General features: G+C 45.3%; 1 protein-coding gene across 5 annotated transcripts in view; it reads left to right on the top strand.

Annotated features, from left to right (window-relative positions):
* The window catches only part of TRAPPC10 (trafficking protein particle complex 10), a 485548-nt gene that overhangs the window by 153790 nt on the left and 318656 nt on the right, over positions 1-13102 (top strand). For 4 of the 5 annotated variants that reach the window (XM_030203762.1, XM_030203763.1, XM_030203765.1 and 1 more), the window contains 2 exons: positions 2472-2583; positions 11531-11778. In XM_030203762.1, the coding sequence (XP_030059622.1) occupies positions 2472-2583; positions 11531-11778 (360 nt within the window). Of the gene's footprint in view, positions 1-1847; positions 1871-2471; positions 2584-11530; positions 11779-13102 lie in introns of those variants that run through there. The other variant, XM_030203766.1, reaches the window with a different exon arrangement.

Here is a 13102-nt window from a genome sequence, read left to right as displayed (position 1 = left end):
TAAAATTATGTATCATACCTGATAATTTTCTTTCCATTAATCATAGCTGATCAATCCATAGCCCCTCCCAGATATCTGTACTGTTTATATTCTGGTTGCATTTCAGGTTCAAGTTTAGTCTTCAGTTCCTGTTCAGGAGGACTTCGTGTTCAAGTTTTTTCAATTGGATTCTTCAGGAGTTGAGACGAGTTTGTGTTACAGTGAGCTGCTACATTCCTCTCCCCTCCGTTTTACGGGGCTGGATTGAGACATAAATTCTGCCGGCGCTCCCTCCCGCTTCGGCGGTGTTAGGGTCAGTCAGCTCCTCCCGCGGTTGCGGGATAAGCCAGATCCCCCCGCATCGGCGGGGTGGTGTCCCTCCCCCGCTCCGCGGGGATGAGCTGGACGGATTCCCCTCCCCCACTTGTGTGGGGATGAGCTGGGTTAATTCCCCTCCCCCGTTTCGGCGGTGGTGAGCTGGGCAGAGTGTCCCTTTGTAGGTGTAATTCTCTAAGTGCTGAGTCCTGCGGATGGAGCTTGGATATCGACATACTGAGGAGTTTCCGGCAGCACATGACCACATATAGGGAGGCAAAAGGATTGCTCTCTATCTCCACCTGCTGGTAGATGGACACAACCCACCAGTCTATGGATTGATCAGCTATGATTAATGGAAAGAAAATTATCAAGTATGATACATAATTTTACCTTGTGGGCCATCAGAAAATTGATGAGGCAAATACTTGCACATCAATCTTCATCGGTCCATTTTTTTCTATGTATGTAAAAGCTTTTCCTCTTTCAACATAACATGAAAATCACGTATACAAATGTGCACATATCTTTAACGGGTGAATAATTCTTAGCTGAATCTCACTATAAGACTTTGGAATAGTGATGCAGTAGTCCACTGCTTTTCAGTGGCGTTCCTAGGGGGTCTGACACCCGGGGCGGATCGCTGATGCACCCCGCCCCCGGGTACAACGCCCCCCCCCCCCCCCCCCGGGTGCACGCCGCTGGGAGGGAGGTGCCGTGCACGGCCTGCCGGCTCTTTGTTTTCATGCTCCCTCTGCCCTGGAACAGGAAGTAACCTGTTCTGGGGCAAAGGGAGCATGAAAACGAAGAGCCAACAGGCGCGAGGACCCCCCCCCCCCAGTGGCGTGCACCCGGGGCGGACCGCCCCCCCTTTGGTACGCCACTGCTGCTTTTGTATATTGGAGCTTGAAATAAACTGCTCTTTAGCCCAACATACTGCTATGTTTCACTATCATAGTTGCATCAGGGAATATTCTGCAAAAATAAAAATATCTAAGTCATCTCTTGTTTATGTACTGGGTTCCTGCCACTCTTGGCAAGCATTGTGCGACTACCTAGGCAACACACAAACTCAGGGTTACACATGAAATCTAAATGCTTGACATTTTCATTTCAGTTTTTGTCTGTATAATTCAGTTTCTAATTTGTGGGTTCCTATTATGTACAGGTTGAGGGATTATCTCTCTCTCTCTTTTTTTTTTTTTTGTGTGACTGACGTGAAGGGTTCTGCTAGCATGTACTTTCTGACTTGTTCTGTTGTTCCCCTATAATGTTGTTGCTGCTTGAGTTTTGGGTGTTGGGTGCTAGCTTTTCTGAATTTGTTTTTTGTAGTTTATTTAGCTGCTACTGAGGTAACATTGGTATTTGAATACTTTTTATGGTGAGTTGTAAGGTGAAATACCTCGTTATTCTCTCTTCTCAGTATCATGATCCCAGTGTTTCTATGGTATAGCCATATAGTGTTTATATAGTTTTCAGTGGATAAACCATACTATCTTATCATACCTTTCTGTGTTTAGGCCTACTAATATCAGCACATTTCATCCAGTCATGAGATGGAAAAAGACTTCTCGAGGTAATCTGGGTAGGATGAATGGATTTTGGGGATTGTGGGATCTCGGTGTAATTAGATATCCCATGGGCTGGTATGAAAAAATAAATCCTCCATGCTGATATTTTCCTGCATCCACCCCTAAGGACAGCTGCTTGTCTTAGTGAAAAACACCAACAGGGTTCAAAATGTATAGGATAAGCGCAGCAGATCATTAGCTGTGAGGCAGTTAAAGTAAAAGTTGAGGTTAAGTAAGGTCTGTATTAATGCTTTGGGAAGGGAAAACAGGCAAACAAAATATGCCTACAATCATCATCTTTTATCATACTCTGTTTTTATACTTACAGATCACATATCATTCTTTGATTAATCTTGTCTACATCCATGGACTATCCCCCTTCTCACTTACTACTTCCTTGCTCCCTAATCCTAGCCTCCTTCCATCACTTTCACCTCTTTTTCTGCATTACCTAGCCCCTGTTTGACTGCTTCTCTGTTTGATTCCCCCTTCCTTCCTCTTGCTTCCCTGGTTTCTCCCACTGACCTGCTTTCCTGGTTTATCTCTTTGTCTTGGATACTTTTTTACTCATTACATGATGAATACATTTTTGCTGTTATTATGCAGGAGGAATTGGCCTTTGTCTTTGAGATGTTGCAGCAGTTTGAAGATGCCCTGGTACAATATGATGAGCTTGATGCCCTCTTCTCTCAGTATGTCGTCAATTTTGGTGCAGGTGGTAAGTGTAGAAACGTTGAGGAACTTTAGTAAATCTGTTCTATGCATATGTATGGTGTATCCTAGTGCTGAATATATGAAATGCAACTTAATTGTACTCCCTGAGGGGTATGATGCTGCTGTGATCTGATCTTCTGTATGTATGTAACTCTTTGAATGTCAGAGCAGTATACTGTAACTTTTAATTGTGTATAACTGCTGTTGAGGGTTTGGGACTTTGCCTACATGGTCACTGAGTTCTTCCCCAGAGCCACTAGGCAGGCATTCTGTCCTGTTGAGGCTTTTTAAAGTTTTGTTTTGTCCTGAAGAATTCCTGCTATCTGACCCTGAGCTTTGCATCTGTTTTCCCTGATTTCACTGTGATTGATGTAAACAAAGGAATTGCTTTCTGTCCAGCAGTGTTTCTATGTTTTAGATATCAGTCTGTGTCTTTGCTCTTGAACTTCCAATTTTGTGACACCCAGGTTAGAAGTGAATATACAACTGATTGTGTTATCACAGGGATCTGATTTGATCTATTGACTTAATAATTCTGCTCTTCACAACTCATCATAGAAGATTAAAAGGAAAAATATTAAATATAGACCTTATATAATAAAAACAATATAAACAAAGCCATCCAAAACTAATACAATAAATTCATAAAATTTGGATTGATGCCCAAAGCTTTTCTCAAAATTGGTCTTATTTAGTTTCTCGAATTGCAAATAATTAATATTTTCTCTTAATGGGACATATTTATTCAAATGCAAGGACCCACATATATGAAACTTCTTTCATGAGTAGATGGTAGCTAAATTTTGGACAAAGATGGCAATATTTAATAACTGCTGGGATGAATGTACACTATTTGGATTGGTTCATATTTCTGTAAACATTTGACTAAGAATGATGAAGTAGCCCTATAAATACATTTATACATTTAAGTATGCTATTTTGAAATGTAGCACTTGCTATTTATTGCAATTCTTTAAAATATATCTGCTATAGATATGTTTAAAAAGTATTTGGTTGAGGTTCTAAAAATGCCTATGGGCTCATTGCCCCCTATTACCAGGGCCCAATATATTTTGGGCATTGGGTGGTCAAGAAACCCGGAACATCAAAACCCAGAAGAGGGTGATATGAATCTAACTACATTTTTGGCATCATCATTGGATGTTATTACACAAAGAACTACTCTGGTTGTCACCTTTGCCCGCGAATCAGACTGCAACACTGTTTTGAAGCTTTCCTTTCGACATTTAGAAACACTGTTTATGGGATCAAAAATAAGGGTTTTTCCTGATTTGGCAAGAGAGGTGCAGATGAGGTGTAAGGCATTTTTGGCTCTTCATTCTAGGGTCATTGGCCTGGGAGCTAAAGAAGATATTCATGTAATTGTATGATCTATACAGTGGTGGAAATAAGTATTTGATCCCTTGCTGATTTTGTAAGTTTGCCCACTGACAAAGACATGAGCAGCCCATAATTGAAGGGTAGGTTATTGGTAACAGTGAGAGATAGCACATCACAAATTAAATCCGGAAAATCACATTGTGGAAAGTATATGAATTTATTTGCATTCTGCAGAGGGAAATAAGTATTTGATCCCCCACCAACCAGTAAGAGATCTGGCCCCTACAGACCAGGTAGATGCTCCAAATCAACTCGTTACCTGCATGACAGACAGCTGTCGGCAATGGTCACCTGTATGAAAGACACCTGTCCACAGACTCAGTGAATCAGTCAGACTCTAACCTCTACAAAATGGCCAAGAGCAAGGAGCTGTCTAAGGATGTCAGGGACAAGATCATACACCTGCACAAGGCTGGAATGGGCTACAAAACCATCAGTAAGACGCTGGGCGAGAAGGAGACAACTGTTGGTGCCATAGTAAGAAAATGGAAGAAGTACAAAATGACTGTCAATCGACAAAGATCTGGGGCTCCACGCAAAATCTCACCTCGTGAGGTATCCTTGATCATGAGGAAGGTTAGAAATCAGCCTACAACTACAAGGGGGGAACTTGTCAATGATCTCAAGGCAGCTGGGACCACTGTCACCACGAAAACCATTGGTAACACATTATGACATAACGGATTGCAATCCTGCAGTGCCCGCAAGGTCCCCCTGCTTCGGAAGGCACATGACGGCCCGTCTGAAGTTTGCCAGTGAACACCTGGATGATGCCGAGAGTGATTGGGAGAAGGTGCTGTGGTCAGATGAGACAAAAATTGAGCTCTTTGGCATGAACTCAACTCGCCGTGTTTGGAGGAAGAGAAATGCTGCCTATGACCCAAAGAACACCGTCCCCACTGTCAAGCATGGAGGTGGAAATGTTATGTTTTGGGGGTGTTTCTCTGCTAAGGGCACAGGACTACTTCACCGCATCAATGGGAGAATGGATGGGGCCATGTACCGTACAATTCTGAGTGACAACCTCCTTCCCTCCGCCAGGGCCTTAAAAATGGGTCGTGGCTGGGTCTTCCAGCACGACAATGACCCAAAACATACAGCCAAGGCAACAAAGGAGTGGCTCAGGAAGAAGCACATTAGGGTCATGGAGTGGCCTAGCCAGTCACCAGACCTTAATCCCATTGAAAACTTATGGAGGGAGCTGAAGCTGCGAGTTGCCAAGCGACAGCCCAGAACTCTTAATGATTTAGAGATGATCTGCAAAGAGGAGTGGACCAAAATTCCTCCTGACATGTGTGCAAACCTCATCATCAACTACAGAAGACGTCTGACCGCTGTGCTTGCCAACAAGGGTTTTGCCACCAAGTATTAGGTCTTGTTTGCCAGAGGGATTAAATACTTATTTCCCTCTGCAGAATGCAAATAAATTCATATACTTTCCACAATGTGATTTTCCGGATTTAATTTGTGATGTGCTATCTCTCACTGTTACCAATAACCTACCCTTCAATTATGGGCTGCTCATGTCTTTGTCAGTGGGCAAACTTACAAAATCAGCAAGGGATCAAATACTTATTTCCACCACTGTATGTTTACTGTTTGGAAGGGCTGGGGAGGGAGATTTGGGAACAATTCACTTATTAATGTAATTTCCTTTCTTTTTTCCTTTCCATCTTGGATCATTTGTTTATTATTGTAGACAAATGTTTAATTTAGTTTTCAAAGGATATATTGGAATTTCTTATTCTTGTTTTTCTTGTTTTTTTAACTATCCCAGTTATTATGGTGATTGTGTTATAATTTAAATTTAATTAATACAAAAATACCATGTTTGAGTGTAAAGACCGTTTCTCCGAGAACAAGTAGGCCTATGTATTCTCAGTAGTGGGTAACGCGATTCTGTGTGGCCCGGTGCAGAGCTTATAACAAGCTTTTAAGAGCTGCAAGACATGCTGCACTGTACATGTGCAAGTGCATTCCCACCTTCTGCGAGAGCGCAATTACTGCAGTTGTTTTTCTACTGTGATGGAGGGTGGTCGACTTTTTGTCCCGCTCTTCACAGCTCAATCTGAAGAGTTTCTTGACTGCCATTCAGCAATTTTTGGTGCTGTTTTTTGCATTCTGTTTTTGGGTTCCTTTGTATTTTCCTTCCCTTATTGTTTTAGTTTTGTTTCGTTGCTCTGTAAGTTTCCTTTATTTTTTCCATGTCGCAGAGCCGTTTTTAGACCATGACCGGTCACATTCTCTCTGGTTTTTTTCTGGTGCCTTACCATTTTTTGGCACTATCAGGTTGTTTGATTTGGCTATGGAAGTTTTCCCTTCCGTGTCCACGAAAGTTCTCAGTAGATTTAAGTGCTGTACCCGGTGCAATCGGACCATCTCTGGTAAGGACACCCATTTTTGCTGCCTCCAGTATCTAGGGCCCGACTATTGCCCTTCTGACTGTGTTCTGTGTCTTCATATGAAGAAAAGGACCCTCTTGACCAGAGAGGCTCAACGGGAAAGGATTTTTGGAGCCTGATCCGATCCCTTGGCATCGGCATTAACATCGGCATCGGCGTTGTCTGGTGTTGCACCGGTATCGGAAGCATCGGTACGTATGGCTGCTAGACCTGTGGACACTGGGAACAGAGTTGCATCAAGTGGGTTTCCACCTGCCTGAATGCTGACTGCTGTGCAGGGCCCCTAGGACCGGCCTGCATGAGACCTGACCCCAAGGCGACGTGAGGATTCAACGTCATCCTCGTCACCTAGGAGCCTCGATGACTGGCTCCGGGTGAAGGCCAAGAAGTATCGGTATCAGTCCCCCTCAATACATGGTGCCGGGAGCTCCGGGGCATTGAAGGATTTGGCACCCAAGAAGAATTGGCCCCTGGAGGACTGCTCTCCCTCCATACGAGGTGCCGGTGCGTCTGTCTAGGACCAGGCTCCCGTCTCAACCCCAGCAGTTCTGCAGATTGTCTGTGAGCTGATGCCCCAGTTTTTCCCAGTGTCTGCACTCGATGACTGCATCCGGGCCTTGCTGCCTGAGCTGGTGGCTGACTTCATGCAACGGAGTGCATCGTGGGAGCTTGCACCTACCTTGTCTCCTGTTGTGGCACTGCTTGGCCCGCCACCTGAGAGCCTTTCCTTTCCCCTATTTTATTAAGGAAATTGTGGCTGCCATTCCATTTCCTTTAGAGGTGGAGGACAAGCCCTGGGCCAAGATGCTCGATGTCCTGGACTGCGAATCTCCTCCTAAAGAGGTTGTAACTGTACCGCTGCATAAGATCTTGCAGCTTGCTGGTGTGGAACTGGGAGTCCCCTCTGTCTGTCCTGGTAGTGCCCAAGGAGATTGATACCATATACTGGATCCACAGCACACTTGGATTTGATAAGCCCCAGTTGCCTCATCATTCCATGGTGGTGGAATCCACCCTTAAAAGGGCCAAGAATTCTAGAGACTATGCTTCGGTGCCCCCGGGCAGAGAAGCTAGAAACTCAGATTCTTTTGGGAGGAAGATTTTTCAGGTCTCTATGCTCGTGTCAAATATACAGTCATACCCAGCTCTTCACGAGTGTCTACTTGCAGGAATCAGTGCACAAGATGCTGTACTTGGCTGACTCTCCCACCGGAGCAGGCTGAGTCACTTTGCCAGTTAGCCAAGCAGAAGAAGGCGTGTCGTAAGTTCTTGGCCAGGAGCGCCTACAACACTCTTGATATGGCATCCAGGATCTCTGCCCAAAGTATAGCAATGCTCAGACTCTCGTGGTGGATGCCCCATGCTGGGGGATAACCTTTTACAAGAGAAGGTTGAAGAGGTCACTGATCAAATCAAGAAACACACCGATACCATCTCTTCTCTCTCCTGCCGAGCACCTTCTGCATCTGCCTCCTCATCTAGGAGGTATTTTGGCAAGACAAGAAGGGGTGCCTACTACTCTCAGAGGTGTAGGTACGCCACCTTCTCTAGCCAACCTTCTCAGGCTCAGCCCTAGTGCACTCGTTCTTGTCAAGAGCGTATGCCTAAGCCCTTCTGCTCTCCAGTCATAGCAGTGGCTGAATTTTTGACTTGCTCCAGCAGAGCATAGCCACAATAAAAATGTCTGTGCTGGATGGCTTGCCGGTCAGGGGGAGGCTAAGGCTTTTCCAAGAAAGGTAGCCTCTTGTAACCTCTGACTGGTGGGTTCTCCAAATAGTCTGTCTCGGATATGCCCTAACTTGGCGTCAGAAACCTCAAAATTGGCCACCATAAGCTCATTACTTCAGTTCTCAGCATGAGCAGGTGCTTGCAGAGGAACTCTCCGCCCTTCTGAAGGCCCATGCTGTTGAGCCTGTTCCACCAGGGGATGAAATGAAGGGATTGTATTCTTCCTTGTGCAAAAGAAGACGGGGGATGTGTCCCATTCTAGACCTAAGGGTTCTGAACAAATTTCTGGTCAAAGAAAAGTACAGGATGGTTTCCCTGGGCACCCTTCCATCCATGATTCAGGAAAACGAATGGCTATGCTCTCTGGCTTTAAAGGATGCATATACACACATTCTGATTCTTCCAGTCCACCGGAAGTATGTACGATTTCAGCTGGGAACATAGCACTTTCTGTACCACGTGTTGCCCTTTGGCCTCACGTCAGCTCCCAGGGTATTTACCAGATGTCTAGCTGGGAGTTCATATGTTCCCTTATTTTGACCATTGGCTAGTGAAGAGCACATTGGAGGATGGTGCTTGGGAGTCCATGCAGAGGATTATTTGGATGTTTGAGCTACTAGGGTTCATTTTAAACTACCCCAAGTCCCATCTACACCCTGCCCAACAATTGGAATTCATTGGAGCCCTTCTTGATATGCAGAAGGTTCGAACCTTCCTCCCAGGGCTAAGAGCAGACACTCTAGATGCACTAGTTTCTCAGGTTTGAACCTCTCAGCAAGTCATGACTCGGCAGATGTTGAGGTTATTGGGCCACATGGAGTCTACAGTTTGTGTGACACAGCTTCATATGAGAATTGCTCAATGGACCCTGGCTTCTCAGTGGTGCCAACTCATAGTGAGTCTGGAAGATGTCATCCGAGTTTCCCTAGAGCTTACTCGCTCCCTGTTGTGGTGGACCATTTGATCCAATTTGATTCTGGGACTTCCATTCCAAATTCCTCAGCCCCAGAAAGTGCTGATGATGGATGCATCTTGCCTAGGTTGGGGAGCTCATGTAGATGGGCTTCACATTCAAGGTGCTTGTTATGCTCAGGAAACAGATCTCCAGATCAATCTCCTGGAACAGGGATATTTGGAATGCTCTAAAGGCTTTCAGAGATCAGCTGTCTCACCATATTTGTGCTAATTCAAACAGACAATGAGGTTGCAATGTATTGCACCAACAAACAGGAGGGTACTGGATTATGCCCTTTGAATTAGGAGGACATTCGGATTGGGCTTTCCAGCAGGGCATGCTCCTCTGCGCCACTTATTTGGCGGGCAACAACAACAGACTGAATAGGGTTATGCAATTACATAAATGATCTCTCAAAATGAACATTGCCCAAGAGATTTTCCAAGGGCAGTGCACCCCCTCAGTGGATCTCAGTCAGTTCAATCACAAGGTCCCTCAGTTCTGTTCTAGTCACCATGCTCTTGACAGACTAGCCTAAGGTACCTTCATCCTTCACTGGGGGACAGATCTTCTGTATGCTTATCCTCCTGTACCTCTCGTGGGGAAAAGTTTTCTGAAACTCAAGCAAGACTGTAGGACCATGATTCTGATCACTTCCTATTGGCCTCAGCAGGTATGGTTCCCTTTTCTTCTGGAGTTATCCTCTGAAGAACCATGGAGATTGGTGTGTTTTCTGACCTCATTACACAGAATGAGGGATCTGTTCTGCATCCCAACCTTCAGTCTCTGGCCCTCACAGCTTGGATGTTGAGAGCCTAGAATTTGCTTCCTTGGGTCTACCTGAGGGTGTGTCCCGGGTCTTGCGGCTTCCAGGAAAGATTCCACTAAGAGATGTTACTCTTTTTTAAGTGGAGGGGGTTTGCCATCTGGTGTGAGGACAGAGCCCTGTATCCTTTTTGTTGCCCTGCACAGACCCTGCTTCTATACCTGACGGAGTCTGGTTTCAAGACCAACTCTGCAAGGGTTCATTTCAGTTCAGTTAGTGCTTATCAACATATAAAGGGTAAGGCCATCTGTGGACAGCCTCTAGTTAGTTGCTTCGTGAGAGGTTTGCTTTTGCCAAAGCCCCTGGTCAAACCTCCTCTTGTGTCACGGGACCTCAATGCCTTCTCACCCAGATAATGAAAGCTTCTTTCGAGCCACTGAATTCCTGCCATCTGAAGTACTTGACCTGGAAAGTTGTTTTCTTGGTGGCTGTTTCTTCAGCTCATAGAGTCAGTAAGCTTCAGGCTTTAGTAGTGCATGCAACTTATACTAAATTTCATCACAACAGAATAGTCCTCTGCACACACCCCAAGTTCCTGCCTAAGGTGGTGACGGAGTTCCATCTGAACCAGTTGATTGTATTGCCAACATTCTTTTTCCAGTCTCATGCCCGTCCTGGCAAGAGTGCCATGCACACCTTGGACTACAAGAGAGCAATGGCTTATTACATGGAGTGGAGTGGACTAAGCTCCACAGAGAGTCCACCCAACTTTTTGTTTCTTTTGATCCCAGCAGTATGGGGGTCACCATATGGAAAAACACAATCACTAATTGGCTGACAGATTGCATTTCTTTCACTTATGCCCAAGCTGGGGTGACCCTGGAGGGTCATGTGAAGGCTCATGATGTCTGAACCATGGCTATGTCGGTAGCCCACTTGCAGTCAGCCTCCATTGAAGAGATTTGCAAGGCTGCCATGAAGTCTTTAGTCCACACATTCACAACTTACTACTGCCTTGAGCAGGATACCCGATGTGACAGTCGGTTCAGGCAGACAATTTTGCAGAGTCTGTTTGGGGTCTAGAATCCAACTGTACCTCCCTAGGCCCATTTTATTCTGTTCCAGACTGTACTCTCACTCAGTTTTTATATAATTTCAGGTTAATCTGTGTTATGTCCTCGCTGATGCGAGGCCCAGTTGACCAAAGTTTTTGTTTTCAATGAGCCTAGTTGCTAGAGATTCCCCATTAGTGAGAATACATAGGCCTGCTTGTCCTTGAAGAAAGCGAAGATACTTTCCTGTAGCAGGTATTCTCTGGGGACAGCAGGCCTTGTAAAGTCTCACAACCCTCTCATCTCCCTTTGGAGTTGCCTCCTATTTTTCTTTTTTATGCTGTAGTATTGTACTGCAGTAAATGCTGTCTCACAGCGGGAGGGAAGACACTCGCGCATTCGCAGTGGAGCTTGTCTTGCCCTCCACAAAGCTCTTAAAAGCTTGTTACAAGCTCCAGACTAGGCAACACGGGATCGCATTACCCATTAGTGAGAGTACGAGGCCTGCTGTCCTCAGAGAAAATCTGCTACAGGTAAGTATCTTCACTGAACTAACTGAAGTGAGATAGCACTGTTAACAAATTCCTGATAAAAGAGTTTCTATATATAGTTGTTAGCACTGTAATCTTGTGAATTTTTCTGCCTAGATGGAGCCAATTGGTTGTCCTCTTTCTGTCAGCCTGTGCGGAGCTGGGATGGTCTTGTTCTGCGAAAGCCAATTGACATGGAGAAACGGGATCTGATCCAGAAGCGAGAAGCTACGCTTTTAGACCTGCGCAGTTACCTTTTTTCTCGTCAGTGCACGCTACTCATCTTTTTGCAGAGGCCATGGGAGGTGGCACATCGTGCCCTCCAGCTGCTGCATAACTGTATACAAGAGCTGAAGCTTCTAGAGGTGAGGCTATAACTTCTCCCTTCATTTCATAATTGCAAGTGGCTGCCGTACAGTTTAGTTTAATATTTACACCACCTTTCTTACTGAAAATATCTTCTTAAGGGCAATCAATAAATACAATATAATAAATACAGTACAAGTGCAATGTAAATAATACATACCTTATGGGAACATCTGTATTCCCTTATGTGTGTGTGCATGTATATAGACATCTGTCTCTATATCTCTATATCTTTTTATCTATTAGGGCTGCACATTTAATGCGTTAATAATGCAATTAGCACATTATATGTTTAACTTGTTTTAAAAATGTTAATGTAGTTAGCACATTGCTCTGTCTCTTCCCTCCTCCATATCCAGCTTTGCCTCATCTGTCTCCCTGTTTTCTCTCCTTCCCGCTGGCTCACTCATTTTAGATGGTCTAAAACTCCTATTCCGATCTGCTGCTTCTGTCTTCACTGCGGCTGTGGCAGGCAACTTCAAGTAGAAGGCAGGCATAGGTACATTCTCCTCTGCGTGCTGCTGCTGGCTCTGCTAGACCCAGAAACAGGAAGTTACATCGTTTGATGTAACTTCCTGTTTCTGGGTCTGTCAGAGCCAGGTTAGCATACAGAGGGGAATTTCCCTGTGCCTGCCTTTTGCTTGCTGCTGCTCCCACAGCCATGGTGAAGACAAAAGCAGTGGACTGGCGCAGGAATTTCAGACCACCTAAAATGAGTGAGCCAGCAGAAGGGGGAAAGGACAAGGAGACAAGACAGGGCAATGCAGAATATATGGGAGGCAGGAAGAGATGGGGCAATGCAGGATATGGGTGGTGGGAAGAGACAGAGTAGTGCAGACTATGGAAGGGGGAAAAATGGGGCAGTGTTGGATATGGCAGGTTCAGCAAGGTAGAGCAGTGCAGACCATGGAGGAAAAGATGAGACAATATGGGATATAGGAGTGGGGATGGGAAAGACAGAGCAATGCATAATATGATGTGAAAGAGATGTAGGAATGCAGAATATGGGGGTTGAGGCGGGGACAGTGAGCAATGCAGAATATTGGGGGGGAGGGAGTTGGGACAATGCATGATATAGAGGGAGATGAGCAGTACTAGATGGTTGGGGTGGGGAGAGAGAGATGGGGCAATGGGGGGTGAGAGTTTTGTTTTTGTGGTAGTGGTGGTGGGGAGAGGAAGAGAGAGTAATGGTAGATGGTTGGGGGATGGGACAGAGAGATGGAGCAATGTTGGATGGTGATGATGTGTGAGACGGAAGAGATGGATGATACTGGATGGTGGGGGGAAGAGACAGTGAGGTGATGCTGGATGGTGAGGGGGAAG

Source organism: Microcaecilia unicolor, chromosome 5, assembly GCF_901765095.1.
Source record: "Microcaecilia unicolor chromosome 5, aMicUni1.1, whole genome shotgun sequence".
Taxonomy (NCBI): domain Eukaryota; kingdom Metazoa; phylum Chordata; class Amphibia; order Gymnophiona; family Siphonopidae; genus Microcaecilia; species Microcaecilia unicolor.
This window is presented reverse-complemented; position numbering and strand designations above follow the sequence as displayed.